Consider the following 19,006-nt stretch of genomic DNA (forward strand, 5'->3'; position numbering starts at 1 on the left):
ATCTGGCAACCTTGTTTGGAACACAGTTTCCTAGTCAGCACATAACTAAGGAACTGTGCTCCGAAAGCTTGTGTAAATCATTACTACCACAATGAACTTGCAGCATCAGGCTAAAACAGATTGTTTCTATCTACATTTGTCATGTAAGCACTGATTATGCTGCTAAAGGCGAGGCTCAATCTATTGCACTAATAGTTAGTAATTTATAAAAAAATATTATTTGACCAAAAGTCCGCAATCCAGTTTTGGCACAAAGAACCATACTAATTTGAAAGATGTTTGTTCGGAATGGCCCGTTTTGGTGAGTCCGATTCCCTATTCGGTGATTTTTTGAAATTATCGGGTACCGTAGCCTAATTATCATTGACATTTTAGGGTTAGAGGTTAGGGTTAGGAGTTAGGAACTCACCGAATCGGACTCACCGAATAGTAGCAGACCCGTTTTTGTTTGGATTTTGTGGCCGTGCTAACTACGGTACTGATATATAGCCTACTACATAATTTTTCAATCAGGCACGTTTTAAACCTTTCAAGGTTTTGCCACCTTTTCCCGTTCATTAACGTGCTGGTAGGTCTATATCGATTTTTGTAGTTAGTATCTTTTTCGTCCCAGACGCGTTAATGACGAAAAATAAAATTATAATGAGTGATGTATGATATATAATATAAAATTTGTCTGGAGATAGAAATACTTTTCATGGATTTTATTCTGCAAAACTTATTTTTCTCTTCAAACTTTGGCTGAGGAAATTTGAGCATTGTGTGTCCTTTTGAATTATCTGTGTTTTTATTAACCTATTGTGAAGTTCTGCTTTGTTATGATTTTGAAAAGGATATAATTAATATTCATACTTTGATGTTTTCGACAGTCTATTTTTTTGTTTTTAGATATTTTTTCTTGTTTTTTCAAGAAGTGATAAGTTTTGTACCAAGTGATATTGCATAGCTTACATATATATTTTTTACTTGTAACAGAACACAGTCATTGAACTACTGGGTTTAACAGTGCATTATCAGAGTGTTGACTTAATCACAAAATTTAACATGGCACCGAAACAACGAATGCGCCTTGCTAATGATGCTCATAGCAAGAACATAACCAAACGAGGAAGTGTGGCAAAAAGTCTGGTAAGTAAAAGAGTTATGTTTATTGAATTGCATGCATGATCAATTGATCATGTGTAGTACTTTACAGTAATTTAAAATCTTTCGCTGCCATCCTTGTGCGAATTATTTGTGTTTATTGTGTTTTTGTATATTTTTGTTCTTTTCTTTTTCGCCAACAAAAATAAACTGAACTGTACTTAAACACTAACAGGTTGTCAATGTTTTTAGGTGGTTTATAACTATATTAAATTGTCTAAATATATTTTAATATTCATTAAAGAAAGCTATTGTACTTAACAATGTAGCCCTAGTCCGCCCCGATAGCTCAGTTGGTTAGCATGCAATGCGTGACTTCGTAAAGGAAGAAGCTTCAAGATCAAGCAGCATTCTAAGGACTGCTCTAAGCGGCACCTAATGGATAGAATAATTCTTCAGCAACAACATTTTAACAATCGGAAACTTCACCAACCCTGTGTCAAAAGTCTCTACAAGTGTGCGAAACTACCAGGAATAAATCTATCGAGGCTCTGTCAGTCCCGGGATAAAGATTCAAAACCAACCAATAAGGGAGTTGTTGGTAGGTATGTAGAGTTGTAGACACAGTGTTGTGCATGCAAAAATATATAGTTCTGTGTGATTTAGTACATATTATATCTGTTGTTACAGAATCCCAAAGAGGAAAGCTCCCCTGTCGGTCCATGGTTGTTGGCATTATTTCTTTTTGTTGTATTAGGATCAGGTGATTACTCTTAGTTATTATTTAAACTACTATTCAGGTATATATGACGTCTTAAAGACTTAAACCTTTCAAGGTTTTGCCACCTTTTCCAGTTCATTAATGTGTTGGTATTTCAACTAAATTGTAGCTAGTAGTATCTTTTACAGACGCATTAATGACGAAAAATAAAATGTTTGTTATTGATGTAGAGATTGGTGCTTTAGTTTGTTCTATGGATTTAAATAATCAAGGCATATGCAATGTTTATGTACGACAGTAGTTTTCACATATGTCTAAGTGTTCACTTTAGCTTTAAAGTCATCTTATTTGGGACCTGTTCAAATCACTTATGGTGCCTGTCAATGCTGTTGAATAGGCATATGATTTGAACAGCCACTTCATCTTTATTCAAAAAAATACATTACATGCTAATGCATTGCTATTTAAGGTAGATGTGATATATGCTAGTTTTTAAAATAAATCTTGTTGCTTTTAAATCATGTTGTGCAGAGTTCATAGAGTGCTGAGGCGATTCTGGTAACATAATATTATTTTTACAGCATTGTTTGAGATTATTCAACATGTCCGAATATTTGGATGAATACGATGGTTACCACTGCTTCTTTTGTTTGTACATAAGTCTTCTTTCATGCCAACTAATTGTACTATTGTTTTGTTGACATTCAAAATCAACAGAAAAATAGTGAATTTCTGAATAAAGGTTATTTTAAAGTTTATTCCTTGTGACTGGGCATATTTCAGGGTAATGTAATTGGTATGATATATTACAAACCTGAATTTTTAATTTTGGCCAATTTTGTAAAAACTCTGCCACTATTTGCTTTATAACTTGTTTAGAATAACTTTAAACGGCCAATGTAGACGTCGTTTTATAAACTGTGGTTGCTTTCGCTTGGTCCTTATCTCTCTTTGACAGGTTTTCAGCAGCCGCCAGCATCAAGCCCATCGTGCGTTACTTGTATTTTTGCATTTGTACTGAAATGTTCTGTTCAATCAATTTGTTTCGCATATATGTAAGGGAATGGTCTCCCTAGCTGTGTGTGTCAAGTTAAAGGCCACAGAAAACACAAGATTACGGCTGCAAACGTCCACATTTAGAGAAATTACTCGATGTGTTTTCAATGCTCTTTTGTAATTTAATAATTACTCATGTCACAATTTGAGAGTTTTGAGTAAATGCAAAATTGTGTAGCTTGATGGCCATTGACCAGTCAAAGAACCATGTTTCTGTACAAAGGTTTCGAAAACGGTGATTTTGCCAAATTAAATCTTTTTTTTTTAATTATTTTGTGACCTGGGTAGTAGTTGACCTAAAAGTAGTCTTCTCCTTTGCTATTGTTGTTTGCAGCCTCAGTATATTAAAGTGGAGTTAATTTTTGACATCTCCAATAGAGGCTACCGATTTTGATTTGACTTATCTTTATATTGAACAATCGGAACCATTTTTGGTTATACTTTCTGTAAAAGTTTGCGCGGAGGTTTTTAAATTGGTCATTGTTTGGTCGATGGCTGGTGCAATAGCCATATGTTGTTTAAACATCGACCCGACCGATTTCGCTAGGTGTTTTCTGAAATGCAACGGCTTTTCAACTATGTACATTCTATTCCAATTGCGACTGTTTTTTCGTTAAATAGACATGACATAAGCTGCAAAAATGTTGATTAAAGTATTGGGTGGTGTGTTATTGGAAGCTGAATTCCTTTTTGCTTCTTCCGATGTCCTGCTGGTTCATTGGTGTTCAAAATTAACTTCTTTTCGTAATATTGTGTGGTTTTGTCTTTGATAATCAAAGCAGCAGAGGAAAAATGTAGCGCAATGTCTTAGTTACAAGAGTACCGGTCTAACAGGTGAAGGGGAAAATTGTGCAGGATAAACAGATAGTGTGGAAATACAGCGTTGTCAACATAACCACCGAAGGTTGTTTGCAGTGTAAAATGCAAAGATGGTGAAGACTTTCACTCTTTGCATGTAACCCGTGTTCACATTCTTATTGCTACGGCATCAAGATCTATTTCAAGCACCCTTAAATTCATATCATTAAAGAACCTTTATTTGTTTTTCAAATACAAGTCGAAAAATTGGAAAAAAACAAAACAGGTGGCACCGGACAAAGTTGCAGTTTTCCAGCCCAGATACGCCTATCAAAAAGATCTTTCGTTGCAGCACCAAAAAAACTCAAAACTAACTTGTAAACATAATCTATAAACAGGGATGATTCTTACTTAATCGCGATAAACAACGTGAATAGTTTCACTACGGTATAAAGAAATATCACGATAAAATCTACACAAGTCTAGGCAAAGATAGTACAGGGTGTTCACGTTACAAAGCATGGCAGTTTCACACATATGACAACTTGCGAGGGCAAACGGGGTAAGCTGGTATGGACCTGTAGGCAGTGCTTCCACAACTTAATTTTTAATTTCCTCACAAGCACGCGAAATCGGCTAAAAATTTGCTTACAAAATATAGTTATGTTTATAAGCACCAGTAGTATAACATTGATACTATATAGGCTATTACACTTGCCATAATCAAATTAGCATCATAAAAGTTTATGGACCTGTAGGGGAAGGCGGGGCAAAACGGACATATAAACACATATCACAATTTTTTTTCTCGCTCTTCTAAAACTACTTGAATGAATATTCCACACACATAAAAAAATTGAAACTTTTGTACCATCCTCGGTGGCAAAGAGGTCGAAATAGCTTTCTCAGTACCTTTGTTATAAAAAACTTCTGCTGAAATGTGATGATATTTAGATGTTTTTTGAAAATTTCTGCTTCTCTTTTAGTTTTGAACATTGGATCACTATTTTCCAAAAAGAAGCTTTCTACATATTTTAGTTTTTCTTATACCGGTAATTATAGATCCCTTTATGCACGGTAGCTTCGTTGGGGCAAAACGGACATATGGAATGGATATCACTTGCAACACAGCCTAAAAGAATTAGTAGTTTGTTTGGCTTGAAAATTGTTTTCAAACAGCTAGTTTGTTTTGGAGACCTGAAATAGCAAAGATGCATTTGTTAAACACTGTTTGACAAACAGTTAGTTTCATTCTGTTTAAATAAGACTACTGAAGAAGTTGGCTTTATGGCAACGAAAAGTTTCATTAAAATAACTTTATTGATCACCAAACCTGACTGTTTTTATTCATAGGTATTCTAACAAGTTTGCAAGAAATCGCTTGATCTTGACAAATAATTAACAGAACAAACTTCTGGGTAAAGCAGTCATAATATACTGTGTCCGTTTTGCCCCATGCCAAGAGCAAAACGGACATCTAGAATAAAAACCACTTTTTTGTAAATAAATTTAAAAGAAAAACACATTAAGTTTGTTTGTTTATCTTTATCCTACATTGCGGGAAAGCGGACTTGAGCGCTATGCATCGGTGTACGCCTTCCGACATACACCTGACCCACGCTGCAGCCGACGGCAATGTCTGTTTCCGGTTGTCTACTCTACTTATGACTTAAATTTGGTACTACCCATTACTCGAATTCGATTAGGGAACGTTCAAATATTACGTAACGCCTTCGAGGGGGAGGGGGGGTTATGCAAAGCGTTACGTCAGCGTCACATCGGGGGGGAGGGGGTTCAAGCAAAACGTTACGTAACGCTGTCGAGTACGGAATGGTAGTTTTTTGTGCTGAATTCGTAGTGAAAAAGCGTTACATGGGGGAGGGGGGGATTGAAAAAAGCGTTACATGGGGGAGGGGGGGGTCAAAAATTCGGAAAAAAAAGCGTTACGTAATATTTGAACGTTCCCTTACTGGGTAGAGCCAGAGGCAATTATCGTAAAGTTTCTTGCCCAGAGAAACAACAGCAAGTGCGGGTGGCTGGAGTCGAACATGCAGGCTCACGACTGCGAGCCCAACGCGCTAACCACTCGGCCACTGCAAGTTTCATACACTGGGCAGTTGTTGTTAAGTGACATCTTAATTCAAAAAAACGTAATAGGTCCAGGATATCTGATTTGTTTGCTCAAATAGAGCACTTTGAAGTTATGTCCGATTTGCTCCACCTTCCCCTACTAAGGAGGGAGGAAGTTTTCTTCCCCGTTCGAAAGGCACTGACTTTGGAAGATGGATAGGAAGAGGAAACAGGGACGTCCAAAAAGAACAAGTGAAGAATAGGCAGAAAAACTCGGACTAAAGGAAGACGATGCATGCGATGGACAGAACGAGATGGGGAATAGTCCAGTCGTTGAAGCGAAAAAAAGGGTCGAACCTTGACTTAATTGGTGTAAAGCTGAAACTTTGCACATTGCTTCTGTTGATTATGTACATTGACCAAAAAAAAATCCCCGTGAAAATCTTTTGGTGAAAAAAAGTTATCCGCTTTTTTTGAAAATCCGCCAATTTTTTTCTCAAACTGGCGGATAAACAAACTTTTCAAACAAAAATTTAAAAACAAAAAAAATTTTCTACAAAAGGTTTTCCAAAAGGTTTTTTCTAGTAGGCCTATTTAGGCTATCATCAAGAATAATATATTAAAAATCTAGGAGAATCAGAGCACCGGAAAGTTGTCATTTTCAAGATGGCCGACAAAACAGTGTAATGACAATAATTCACTTAATATTCATGCTAGAGCTTTAATTCTGGCGTCTATCCCTAAGCTTAAGGTGGTAAAGAATTCATTAAAACAATTGAAAATGAAATTAACTCATTAGTTTAATGGAAAGACTTATATGAAACAAAACCAATAACGTGAAACATTGGCTGTACAGGAATGGCAGACCACTTATTAAGTTATTTACATTCAGTTGAATACTGAAAAGTTTGGGTGTTCATTAGGACAATTATCGCTTCTAGTACTAGTTGCAACGTTCATCTGATGAAATTGAAAGTAAAAGCTACAACAAACAGGATGGTTTATTGCTTTACTGACGTTTCGCGCACCATGAGAACGCGCATCCTCAGAGCGAATAACATTCAAAATAAAACTTCACAAGGTTATATACTGTAGTGCGGTTGAAGGCAAGAAAAAATAACAGATAACTTAAAATTGAACAACTGGCCAATGATGTGTGAGCGGTTACTTTCCACGTTAAATTACGTAAAAACCTCCATCAATTAGTCCTGGTCATCATCTTCATCCAGTAATGACTGATTGTACGTATTGTTACAGGCATCAAGTTGCACTGTCCACATGATGCGGTACAGGGTAGATTATTCTGCCTACAGCTCCACCTGGCAGTGCTACAGCCAGTTGTACAGTTGCTGTAGGTTCTATAAGAGGGAATCTGGGTCAGCATCCATGTCCGACTCTGTTGTCACAAACTGACTGCCTTCCAGTTTCCAACCCCACCCGTAAGTTTCCATATCACCTCCTGTCCTAGCCAGACCATTATTTGGTAGTAAACCCTTAGACAGTGAAATTTTGTCGATGACTCAGTAGGTGGTAGGCGTTCTGGGCGTTCTGGTAGGCGTCACAAATGATTGGGAAGAGACTACTTTTTTATTAGTAATCTGTAGCAATGACGAGAGGGAATCCGTCCGCGTGCCCCCAAAAATCACAACCATTGCTTGACAATCTTTGTTCACAATGGATGCTGCTGTCTGCTTTGGAAGAAGGAAGTAATTGGCACAGTCTTTCAGAGTAGCAGCACCCTTTACCAGCTTGTGAAAGACAAATTGCTTATCAACACCAAAGATTCTTGATGCTGTGTCACATCCAGTGTAGGCATGTAGAAAAAGTAATTGGGAACATAATTCTTCACCCATCACCATTTTCAGTTCGTTTATTTGATACACTTTGTCAGCATTTTCCTTGTCGGAACGGAAATATAGATCTTTGTTTGCTTGTTGCGCATAATGAAGAAGCAGGACCAACAGATCTGTGTCTTCTTCAATCAACGTTGTCGAGTATGACATTACATTAACAACAGTAGCCTTCACAATCGGAACATCAGCATCCCCTGGGACATTGATCACTTTGCAGCCTTTTGACTACCCCGAAGTGTTTTACTGATCAAGTCGATCATTTTTCGTTTGTTTATGCCTACATTAACGTCATTCTCGGCCACAACACCATTCACAATATTCCTCAGGGTTTGATCCTGAGAAAAAGGTACATAACCAGCCAGTGATGTATTCTGCGTCTTCAGGACCGAGATTGAGTGTCGGTTGCGTAGCGAAGTGGTGAGAACGTCTGCGCGACGTTCGAAAGGATGTGGGTTCGACACCGCTCCAGAGCACGCGACTGTGTCTAGACACAGACACTTAATGGCAACCCAAAATAAGGAGAGAAGCTGACTCGAAGACTAAGCCTATATGTCACTTCGCTGCCTCCTGTCGTCTGTTGTAGGCTATCACATCTGTGATCGCAGTGTCATTGTATGTTATGTATCGCCTTGGGCGCAAATGAAACACGATTATTATTATTATTTAGGAGTGCGTCTGTGCTTGGATAGTGATCATTAACAGTTGGAACACCATTATTGATGAGCCTTGCCGCAGTTTTAACTATTTCTCTCTTTTGTGACTTTTCATCATCCTCATGTCTTGTTTTTAGGTAATGAGATCGGAGGATTTCGGATGTCTTCTCTCTCATAGTGACAATGCAATGAAGGCCCTGACCTTCAGCTATATAAATAGATTCACCACACTGTTTCTATAATTGGGTCTTCAGATATTTTGATCCTTAAGGAAGGCAATCATCATTTGCTAAAAACTCCTTCATTTTAGATCTGAGGTCTGATATCGTTAACTGTTCTTCATCATTCCGTTCAAGATGGGAACACATCTTTAGAAATGCCTGGTCCTGTTCCTCATCCTTAGGTCGCCCAGATTTTAGACGTTTTGCCTCAGGTACTCTGCCGCATTGCAAGGGTACGTTAAATCCACATATAAAATTAACACTACAAGAATGATGGTATAAACAGTCTGCAGCATGCAAATCGCTACCGTAATATTCAATACGACCTTTCATGGCGCATGACCAATTGTCAGAACGTCTCTCACAACACTCTAATATAGTCCTTGCAAAAACATCTGTTTTAACAAAACTAAAGCCAGGTCTGTCCGTGAGAACTCCAGTCCCACAAAACAAACAATGAGTCTTACTGTGGAAATTGCCATCAAAAATTCGAACACTTTGTTTCCCCGTGAGGCAGGACCCACTTTCCTCTCTGTTCGTCTTAAGCTGCAGTGTATATCGATTGGGTTGGTATAACGTTTACGACAGTCTATGTGTACTTTTCGACCAGCTGTCGCAACAGTATTGTCCCCTCTATTAGTACTAGCAGCATTAATCCTATCAGCACCTTTTTGACGCAGTATAGCCTACTGGAGGCTCCAGAAGCTTGAATTTCCTTGTCACAGACGGTAATTTCTTTGCAGGCACTTTTTCTGAACTCTTTTTCCGTGTATCCGTAAACTTCCTCCGGCAATCACGGTGGACCAAAACTTTGCCAGTGTGAAATAATTGCAGTATAAAATTTACTTTTAAATGAGCACCAACACTAACTATAATTTCATAAAAATTGAATAATTCAGTAATTGTATATCCGCCATTTTGAAAAAAATGGCGGAATTTCGAAAATAGCGGATAACTTTTTTTCACCAAAAAATTTTGACGGGGATTTTTTTTTGGTCATTGTACATAATGAACAGAACCAATGTGCAAAATTTCAGCTTTACACCAATTAAGTCAAGGTAAAACCCTTCAACGACTGGACTAGAATAGGAGTGAAGGCAATCGCTGCAAGGAAAAAATCGGCCACCCCACTAGTAGGGACAAACCGACTTTAGATGATGACGAAACTATTGAAATACAAAGTAATTGATCAATCCACTTTATTGGAATCCATCCATAGCTTCCCGATGGGCTCGTATCCGATATTATTGATGACGTCTTTAGCAATACTAAGCATTTGGTTGTGTACATCTTCCATAGACTGACTGGCATCAATCATCTGTGAAAATACATAGATTTTTGTCAAAGTATGATGAAGCCGTGGTTATCTATAATAGGACCAGCGTGCACCGTCAGATATACCACACATTGCAATAAACCGGTGGTTCTTAACCTTTTTCCTTGGTGGCACCAGCACCTTAAAATTACCAACTAGTTCTCACATCCCTCCTAGAATGGCCAAAAATTAATTGTCACCTAAAATTCAGAATATTGGATAAAAGCCAAGTAAAAAACAAGCGTGATTTCTCACGTCATTTTATTATTATCTAATCCTAACGATTTAGCATCCACACACGTCCTTGGAACAGTCTTCGCACCCTTTAGGGGTGGCAGCAGTGGCCGAGTGGTTAGCACGTTGGGCTCGCAGTCGAGAGCCTGCATATTCGACTCCAGCCACCCGCACTTGCTGTTGTTTCTCTGGGCAAGAAACTTGACAATAATTGCCTCTCCAGTGATCGATTTCGAGTAATGGGTAGTACCAAATTTACGTCATAAGTAGAGTAGACAACCGGAAACAGACATTGCAGTCGGCTGCAGCGTGGGTCAGGTGTACGTCGGAAGGCGTACACCGATGCATAGCGCTCAAGTCCGCTTTCCCGCAATGCAGGGTAAAGATAGTAAAACAAGCAACTTCTCTGGTTAAGAACCCCTGTATGGAGAACCTCCATCATTGGGACGATCTTACAATGGGACACTTGGTCTTGCACGCTTGGTTGATCAAGCGAGCACAACGCAGGTGATACAACGTAGCTTATACTGGACGTGGGATCTTTTAACTTACACGCATAGCTGATTTGTGACGGAAAGTATGTTTGTTGGTACTCAAAGTAAAAAAAAAAAATAGATCACTTATCTTGAAGATATTTTTTCCCATGCTTGATGAAACTGGCTGAAAAAGCATGGTAGCAAAGTCTAATATGTTGGACAGTTTTCAGGACAAAACGTTATTGTCAGTAAAGCAGCCTCGGAAAAATAATCGACTTGTTGCAGTTAAGGACAGCAACCTACAATGGGACAACAGCAATGATTTGCATCAATGGGACACGTTATTTTTACTGTGACCGAAGGATCTAATGGTGCAGTGTTGTAGACCTTCTGGGAAAATTGGTGGAGGAGCAGAGGGACAAACTTTCCACGCTCAGAACCCATTCTTTGGTTGTATCTTGTAACATACTTTTGCATCAACTTCATGGAACAAATTCTTATAAAAGAGATCAAATATGGTGATTAAGCAGTCGTGGTTGACTCCGTTATAATTTTTTTTTATTAAAACAATAAGATCAACAACAAACTAAATATAAAGCTTACATATAAAACTTTTTCAATTTTCCAGTCTAAAACAAAGGGAGCAAGTCTTTTGGTCAAATAAGTCAAATAGGCCCGCACACTGTGGCGTTAGGATATTTTAGGTGCTATTCCTTGTAAAGTCTGCAGATTGTATCAGCTTGGCAGGTAGGGCAATGCTTTTCAGTTTTCACACAAAATGTTATATTGAACAGAAAAACATATTGTTTTTTTAATGCGCGTGTTCGGCATTTATTTGTTGTTAGTCCAAGTTTGCGTCGGCGAAAGCGTTATCCATAAATTATTCAAGTTTCCGAACATGACAGAGTTCACTTTTAGTTATATAAGTCAAATAATAACTACACTAAACATCAGTAAAAAGATACCATAGCCATTATACAAGCAGGTGGTAGGCTTGAGTGAAGAGTAACTTAGTTTTCTGTCAAAACCCCGATTAGGTTTTGCCAAAGCTGAGCTGATACAATCTGCAGATTTTATTAGGAATAGCACCTAAATGAACGGACGCCACAGCAGGGTTGATCGGTTTTTAACCGCCCAGTTAAAACCGGTTAAAACCTGGTTAAACCAGGCAGTTTTGACCACCTATTACTGGTCAAAACCCCTTTAGTGTATGAATCAAGTTACTTTTCAATTGAATTAAAAATATTACCCTCCATGTTTAGTAATGATGTTCAACTATATTTAGTTTTGATCAACAATAACCTAAATGCTGAATTTGGAACAAAAAATATTCAATTTCTCTGTTTATTTTTCAAATTTCAATCAGTTGGTTATTTTAATTATTGAGAAAATTCAAATTCTAAAAATAAGTTTCTGATGAACCAAAAAATGCTTGGTAGAACGATGAACCATTTGCACAGCCAACTGAAGTATAAGAATTTATTCCAACAATTTTTTTTTTTATGAAAAACATTTGCCATCAATTTTGCCATAAAATTTGCGCAACATTTGCCCTCCCGTTGCGTAGCACATAAGACGTAGCACGACATGTAATTAAGGTAGTAGTCTTAAGTCTTATCGCTGTTTGATGTCTTGTTTTTGGCGGCGCTGAAACAAGAGAAAAATCCAAGATAAATATCCAAGATAAATCCAAGATAAATTGGCAATTTACCCTTCTAATGTTGGCGGAACAAACAGAGTTGCGCGTCCCGGTAATCTACTGTCCCTATTTCGAGGCCTGCATATTAAAATGGTCACAACTCACAACTGCTTTTATATTTCCTAAATAGCCCAGGTAGCCGACCATTCACTACATAAAAATATTTTTCTGGGTTTTGACCGGTTTAAACCTAGTGTTCACCGGTTAAAACCGCTTAGTGGTCAAAATCAGTTTTGACCACTTAGAGATCAACCCTGCGCCACAGTGCTCCGCACCTAAATATCCAGACGCCACAGTGTGCGCGCCTATTTGACCGGCGCCTAAAAGATGTGGATCCGATTAAATTACCTTCCATTCTTTAGACTTTAATTTCATAAAATTCTCCTGAACACGTTTTTGAAATTCAACTTTTTCGTAACGTTCTTCTCCATAACCGCCACGCTTCCCAGCGTCAGTGACACTCAAGTTTAAAAAGAGTACTACATCTGGATTAGGCAATCCTCTGTCTGGTTGTTTGCACCAGTTCAGCGAAAATCCCTGGACCAAAGCTGTGTTAATGATTTTTCTTTTCACACTTCAAACTGAAGCAAATTTAGAAAATGTAAGAAGTTTATAATCTAAATGTATAACTGCAAACGCAAAAATTAACCTCATCCAAATATATCCTGTCATAAGATCAGTTATTTCGCCAGCCATTACTTCAATTAACAATTTAGTCTACCCTGATAGCTTAGTTGGTTAAGCGCCTCACTTTCTACGCAATAAAACCTCAAGATCACGGAATGGCCCGTTTCGGTGAGTCCGATCCCTTAAAGGGGGATTTTTTTAATTTTTTTTTAAATTATTGGGTACCGTAGCCTAATTATCATTGCTGTTTTAGGGTTTGGGGTTAGGGTTAAGGGATAGAGGTTAGGAACTCACCGAATCGGACTCACCGAATAGTAGCAGACCCCAAGATCAAGCGGTGCTGGTCCGGCTCTCAAAGTGTGCGCTTGAGCAACGCACTCCAAGGACTGCTTTCCATTCAGTGGCACTTAATGGATGGAATAATTCTCAGACAACAACACTTTGACAACCGGAACCTTCATTCTGTTAATCCTGGCACCAGGGCTGGCGTCAGTGGATCAAGTCTCTGTAAGTATAAGAGTATGCAAAACTTCCAGGAATAATCTATCAGAGGCTCTCCCAGTACGAGGATAGAGATTCAAAACCAACCATACAAAATAACACAATGAATGTTACAATAATAACAACAATGTAACACACTGCTGATCGAGAACATTTTCTTATAGCAAACACAACTCACCTTTTTGGCACCAGTAAATGCAACTCCAGAGTATGCATATCTGTCAACAATCAGAGTAATTCCATTATTTAAGTTATCAAGCATTTTATCGGACTGTTCCCAACGGTTGCAAGAAAACAGCAAGTGAACAGCATGATCATTTAAATCTTTGCTGCACTGCAAGTAGCTGTTGATCATTTTACCAGTTTCGGTTGTGCGATCTGAGAAATGAGAAATATGGATGTTTCTTTGACTGTTCATACCTACAGTTAGCAACATAATTGAGCATAGGCCTATGGCATAAAAGGTTATGGGTTTGATTGGTTGTGGTATTTTTATAGTCCGACATAGTATCTTTGAAAGCATATTCCTGACAGTTTCGCATATTTGTAGAGGATTTGAAACGCTACCAAACACATGGTCATCAAGGTTAGCAGAGTGAAGTTTCTGTTTATTGTTGAAAGGTGATGCCTGCAAATTATTCCACCAACTATGTGCCACTGAATGGAGAGCTCTCATGGAAGTGCTTTGATCAGGATTGCTTGCTCTTTCCGTGTTGATCCAACTGAGCTATAGGGGCAAAATGCATATATGCCATAAAAGAAGCCCAAGTATGTCTAATCAGATAGGTATCCTGTGCTACAAGCACTTATTAATAAAACACAACCAACTACATGGCCAACAGTCAAAGGAGCAACGGTTCGAAACCTTCTGCAGAAAAGAGATGGTATATGCTTCCTGTCTGTTGTTGAATATATTTGTACCGTATACTATTTCGCAGCAAACAAAATAAAAGGTTTCTCTCTGTCAGCAAGTCGCATGTAAACAAGAACACTGGCTTCGACCATATTATCCACTTAATTAAGCCAAGCCAAGTGGTGAGAGCGCTGGAACGGCAATCGAAAGGGCGCCGGTTCGACACCGCTCATGAGCATGCAGCTGTGTCTTTGGCAGGACACTTAAAAGCATGCCCGAAGGTGGACATGGAGATTGGTTTCCTTGCCTTCCCGTCCACTTAAACTAAATCTTCAACCACCAGGTGTAAGCCCGGATACGACAAACAAACAAAAACAATCCACTTTATTAAAATCTTCCCTCCGGTAGCCAGGTATATGACTTGATACGACTATGAAAAAATAATGTTACAACATGCCACAAACAGTTTTAAAACAGATGTAATCCTCAAATATTGTGCAAACGGTTTTGGATTAAGAAAAATGCATAGATGCAAGTTACCTGGGAATTTCATGAGTTTTACTTTATGGCCTAATCCCTTCAATGAATTGACAAGTTTCTGGCATTGTGTTGACTTGCCACTTCGATCAATTCCTTCCACAACTATAAGTGCACCACGACTTGACATATTTTAAACCAATTCTAAAGTTACTAAATTTTGTCTATTGCCAAAGGAAACAAAATTCATTAATAAGAGATCTGAATCAAAACTGGGTAGCGACAGATAATTTTCAACACTTCTTTTCTAATTGCATAACTTGAAATAATCATACTTTTTTAGGAATTTTTCTTGCCAGTCTGGTAATCTAGGTTGTTCTGGAAAGATTTAACCATTACAGGGAAACAAAAACGATTTTATGTGCACATTGCAGACTTGTTCATTGCCTTTTCATTAGAATGAGACCACACTCTACGTTAGTAGTTGAACATGTTAGATTTTACATTGCATATGCAAATGTTTACATTTTAATATAGACACATTCTTAAAAATCCAGAATAGAATATTGAGAAGTTTCAACATTCATTGTTTCATTCACTTCAAAATAAACTAATGTGGGTTTTTATGTGTTACAACCTTGTGAAGTACGGTATATAAGTCTGTATGCCATTTGAAGATAAAGCAAAGGCTTTAGACGATAGAAAAAAATGTATCAAATAACTTAAGCAATAATGAAATAAAGTTTTGCAACAAATGACAAAAAATAAGCAGCAAAATGAACTGTGCACTATGCAAAACATATTGATATGTGATAGCATTTCAAATATATATATATGCAGGCCTCGAAACTGAAGGCGGTCATCGCCGCGATTAACCTATAAAAACCAACATTTTGTCCGCCGGGTCTCGCCCTTCCGTCGGCCGCATTTGTCCGCCATGAAGTTCCGAAAAAAAATTACGCAAACGGCCTTGTGAATAAAGTACTTTGCCACTTATAATCACAAAGGATTAGAAAGCAACCAAAGCACCCAATAAATCACAATACACACTGTCTATGCTTGAATTGTTATTATTGATTGACCCAGCAGGACGGTGAGTCGGTGATGTCTGACATAAGCAGGATGCAACTGACATCACAATATACTTTATTGATGCGATATATTCAGTCTTCAAAATTAGCGTCGGCAATGCGTGAATGGATCATTCAACGTTGTTAGATGTCAAATTAATGTAAAACGAACGTAAATATCTTATTGGGCATTGTTGTTACGCAATATAACACGCCGAAAAATTAAATCGATTTGTGCTGACTCGAACGTTGAATCAACCTAAAATTAACTTACTTTTCTTCCCGTGATTTATTTAAGGTGAATTACGTGTGACGTGCGTATCTTGTTGCTCGCTTTATTGCTACTTTTGGTATTATTACATCACAACAAATCAAACAGTGCGGTAGTGATGGACTACTCTAGTATATTTTTTGCTTCTCGTTTTACATGTTTTAGTACAATTGTTTCGTAATAAACGTTTACAGCAATTGCCGAGGCAATTTCAACTTTTGTCGTTTGGCCTCGGCAACATTTCTGCCAAAGTAAAAATGTGCTAATTTTGAAGACTGTACGTTGATGCGTGTCGAAGTTCCGATGGCCGCCATGTGCTTGTGATTGGCCGCCGAACAGCTTGCTTCAGTCGGACACGTTTGGCTGCCGGAAAAAAAAAGTTGTTTCGAGGCCTGTATACGGTATTATGTTTTAAGAAAACAATTGCCAGATTTGCCACTTATGTGTCACCTAGGTATATAATGATGATTCATGCATAACAATTTTGGATGGGCAATTTGGAATCAGATCTTTACTATATATGTATACAGTTTACATGCGTGTCTTAACCATTACGGTTTTGCTATTTTTTCCTTTTGGTTGGTTTTGTTAAGTATATATTTTATTTCCACAATATTGTTTTTTTCCGCATTCTGACAACTATTAAATTAAATAGTTGATCAGATAAAATTGGCATGTGCCCTCCGTCGAAGTTTTTATCCAAACTTTTCAAGTTTGTAAGCATAAACACTACTCTGCAAAAATTCACATTTTAATGAGGAAACTATAATTTGCTGCGATTAACCTCTATGAGATTTTACAAATCTCTGAAAAAGCTTTCTCCGAAATAGCTTCTTCAAAATTCAAATTGGTTTCTCTGAATAGTAGCAGACCAAATAAATATATATATATAATATACATACAGATACAATACATACATATCATATGCCGCATGATACAGTAAGTACGGTGCAGGAGGCACTGGTAAACACCTTCTGGACTGAGAAGAATCAGCATGTAAATTTTACAGTTAGCTATAATTACAATTTTTGATCTTAATGGAAGTTTGTCACATCAATGCATGAAAAAACATCAACAGAAAATGTCTCAACTCTTCCAACATGCTGATCAAAAGTAGCCTACAACCAAACAAACTTAGTGAATAAAACAACAGGTTGCATATCACTAGACATTTGCTGTGACATTACATATATTTGAAACAAAAAACACAAGCTAACCTACACGTCACACAATAAGTCACATCATCAATACATTCTGTTTTTGTGTTTGTTGGTGGCTTGTATCGCCTTGTTGATAAAAAATCTATAATTTTTTTGTCACAACAAGTTTCCATCTAAATAAACTGTAATGGGAATTCAAAAGTGGTAAAAAAATCTTGCATCAAATAGTCTCGCAATAAGATGTCCCTGTGACAGGTCAGCTGCTGTCAATTCTCTCACATCAAGTAAGCAGTGATTGAATGTCATGATCCCTGTAAATCAGCAATTAAGTTTTTAGCTATTAAAACTGTTAAAAACTTCCTAGTTGATGCATGCATGAGTTTGCTACAATGTCAGACAGATTAAATAACACTACAATGTCTTACACTTGTGGAATTGTCACTGAACAAGCTTCATCCGTTTCTAAGCCAACATCATCTAAAAATTGCTTTTTACTTTTTGGATAACCTTCCAACACAGCATTCATTAAATCTGTAGTCATTCGCTTTCTCTTTTTCCAATGAGTAACATTAAGTTTGCGTTGTTCAAAAACTTTTTTCTTTTGCAGTGGATTGACAATAGGTGCTTGCTTTTTTAAGTCGTCAACGCGATTTTGCAGTTCACTTGTTTCCGATTTGAGAGTTTTGAGTAACGATATGGCATCTTTTGTTGTTAATGATGAATTTAAAGATTTTAGTTGTGTCAATGAAGTTGAAAGCTTTCCTTCTGAATCTTTTAATTCATTTGTAAATGAGGAGATTTTCTCATCCAATCCTTGCAAAATATTATTGTCAACTTCAGAAAATTGTGATTGATCAACAACATATATTTTTGATTTTCCGTAACTCTTTTCCAACAATTTCTTTTGTTCACTTAAAACTTCAAGAGCTTTGACAATAGCTGTTTTCCCATACTTTTTGTGAAGGTTATTAAATATATCCAAAGCACTGTATGGCCTGTTTTGTGATTTCATATAATCAAACACAGCAGATTCAATATCGTTTACCATATTACAACACAATGTTAATTTATACAAGTTATCTCTAAACTATCCAAGGGTAGTCTATACCGGTATGATATCATAATTTATTGATAAAATCATCATCATCCCATTTTGATTATAATAAAAGTTACCAATTCATCCCTATTCCCCATGTTGAGAGTGTGCCCTGTCTATGTCAAAAGCAAAGTCTTCCTCTTCACATCTCCAACATAAAATAGAAAAAATCAATACTGCAAGCGCAACTTAAATTACATTTAAAATGAAGATAGACTGATGTTTAATAAACATTAAAGAAATGAGAATTTTTTGTTGTGGCGATACTCAGGTTAAATCCTGTCGTTTACACAAATTAAAAAAAAATACAAAGAAACCTAAAAAAGTAGTGCAATAGTAACAACACAAAAAACATACAATATACAAAATTAAAAATGACAAACAGCTCAATGAACCAACCCAAATTATTAACTAGTCAGAAACAATAAAAGCAAACAATTCAAAACTAAACAAAAGAACTGTGCATAAAAATGATAATGCAGTATACTGTAGCGTAGCCAGGAATTTGGAAAGGGGGTTCTGACCAGCCAGCGGCGGGGGTCTGGGGGGCCTCCCCCAGAAAATTTACTTTGAATTTAGTGCATTCTGAGAGCATTTTTAACAAAAATGTGGGTACAAATATTCCTGTAAAATGGTGCTGTCCGGTGGCATAGCAAAAGGATAAGATCATGTTTCTTTCGGTAATAAAGCTAAGTCTCTATGTTTTCTTGTTGCTAGTTCCTGGCTGTGATGTTTGGTATTGGCAAAACTCGCTTTTTTAATGCAATTTTGT

General features: G+C 37.3%; 3 protein-coding genes across 5 annotated transcripts; 1 reads left to right on the plus strand and 2 right to left on the minus strand.

The window, feature by feature from the left end:
- Nucleotides 1–892: 892 nt before the first annotated feature.
- Nucleotides 893–3,608, plus strand: LOC145764778 (stress-associated endoplasmic reticulum protein 2-like). Its single transcript, XM_082576452.1, has 3 exons — nt 893–1,128; nt 1,774–1,846; nt 2,386–3,608. Exons 1-3 carry the CDS (start codon nt 1,045–1,047, stop codon nt 2,424–2,426), a joined length of 198 nt encoding a protein of 65 aa, XP_082432578.1. The 5' UTR covers nt 893–1,044; the 3' UTR covers nt 2,427–3,608.
- Nucleotides 3,609–5,633: 2,025 nt separating this feature from the next.
- LOC145787205 (thymidylate kinase-like) lies at nt 5,634–14,854 on the minus strand. Of its 3 annotated transcripts, XR_014291378.1 has the most exons (5): nt 14,701–14,854; nt 13,486–13,685; nt 12,528–12,716; nt 9,545–9,773; nt 5,634–6,052 (listed from the first exon to the last, which is right to left on the minus strand). XR_014291378.1 is itself a non-coding variant. In XM_082598931.1 (4 exons), exons 1-4 carry the CDS (start codon nt 14,825–14,827, stop codon nt 9,645–9,647), a joined length of 645 nt encoding a protein of 214 aa, XP_082455057.1. In that variant the 5' UTR covers nt 14,828–14,854; the 3' UTR covers nt 5,637–9,644. The 3 variants fall into 3 exon arrangements, 2 of the variants coding, with proteins under 2 accessions (XP_082455057.1, XP_082455067.1); XM_082598931.1 differs by having other exon boundaries at nt 5,637–9,773; XM_082598941.1 differs by lacking the exons at nt 5,634–6,052; nt 9,545–9,773 and adding an exon at nt 10,681–10,779.
- A 9-nt stretch (nt 14,855–14,863) lies between these two features.
- LOC145787225 (homologous-pairing protein 2 homolog) lies at nt 14,864–18,316 on the minus strand. The gene has a single exon (XM_082598949.1). It carries the CDS (start codon nt 18,184–18,186, stop codon nt 17,560–17,562), a length of 627 nt encoding a protein of 208 aa, XP_082455075.1. The 5' UTR covers nt 18,187–18,316; the 3' UTR covers nt 14,864–17,559.
- Between the last annotated feature and the right edge of the window lie 690 nt (nt 18,317–19,006).

The sequence above is a fragment of the Aplidium turbinatum genome, chromosome 2, assembly GCF_918807975.1.
Source record: "Aplidium turbinatum chromosome 2, kaAplTurb1.1, whole genome shotgun sequence".
Taxonomy (NCBI): Eukaryota; Metazoa; Chordata; class Ascidiacea; order Aplousobranchia; family Polyclinidae; genus Aplidium; species Aplidium turbinatum.

Coding starts and splice junctions, on each gene's coding strand:
- LOC145764778 (XM_082576452.1), top strand. CDS start 1,045: ATGGCACCGAAACAACGAATGCGCCTTGCTAATGATGCTCATAGCAAG. Junction 1,129..1,773: donor GAAGTGTGGCAAAAAGTCTG/GTAAGTAAAAGA, acceptor CTGTTGTTACAG/AATCCCAAAGAGGAAAGCTC. Junction 1,847..2,385: donor TTTTGTTGTATTAGGATCAG/GTGATTACTCTT, acceptor TTATTTTTACAG/CATTGTTTGAGATTATTCAA.
- LOC145787225 (XM_082598949.1), bottom strand. CDS start 18,186: ATGGTAAACGATATTGAATCTGCTGTGTTTGATTATATGAAATCACAA.
- LOC145787205 (XM_082598931.1), bottom strand. CDS start 14,827: ATGTCAAGTCGTGGTGCACTTATAGTTGTGGAAGGAATTGATCGAAGT. Junction 13,686..14,700: donor AAAACTCATGAAATTCCCAG/GTAACTTGCATC, acceptor CTCATTTCTCAG/ATCGCACAACCGAAACTGGT. Junction 12,717..13,485: donor CATTTACTGGTGCCAAAAAG/GTGAGTTGTGTT, acceptor GCTTTGGTCCAG/GGATTTTCGCTGAACTGGTG.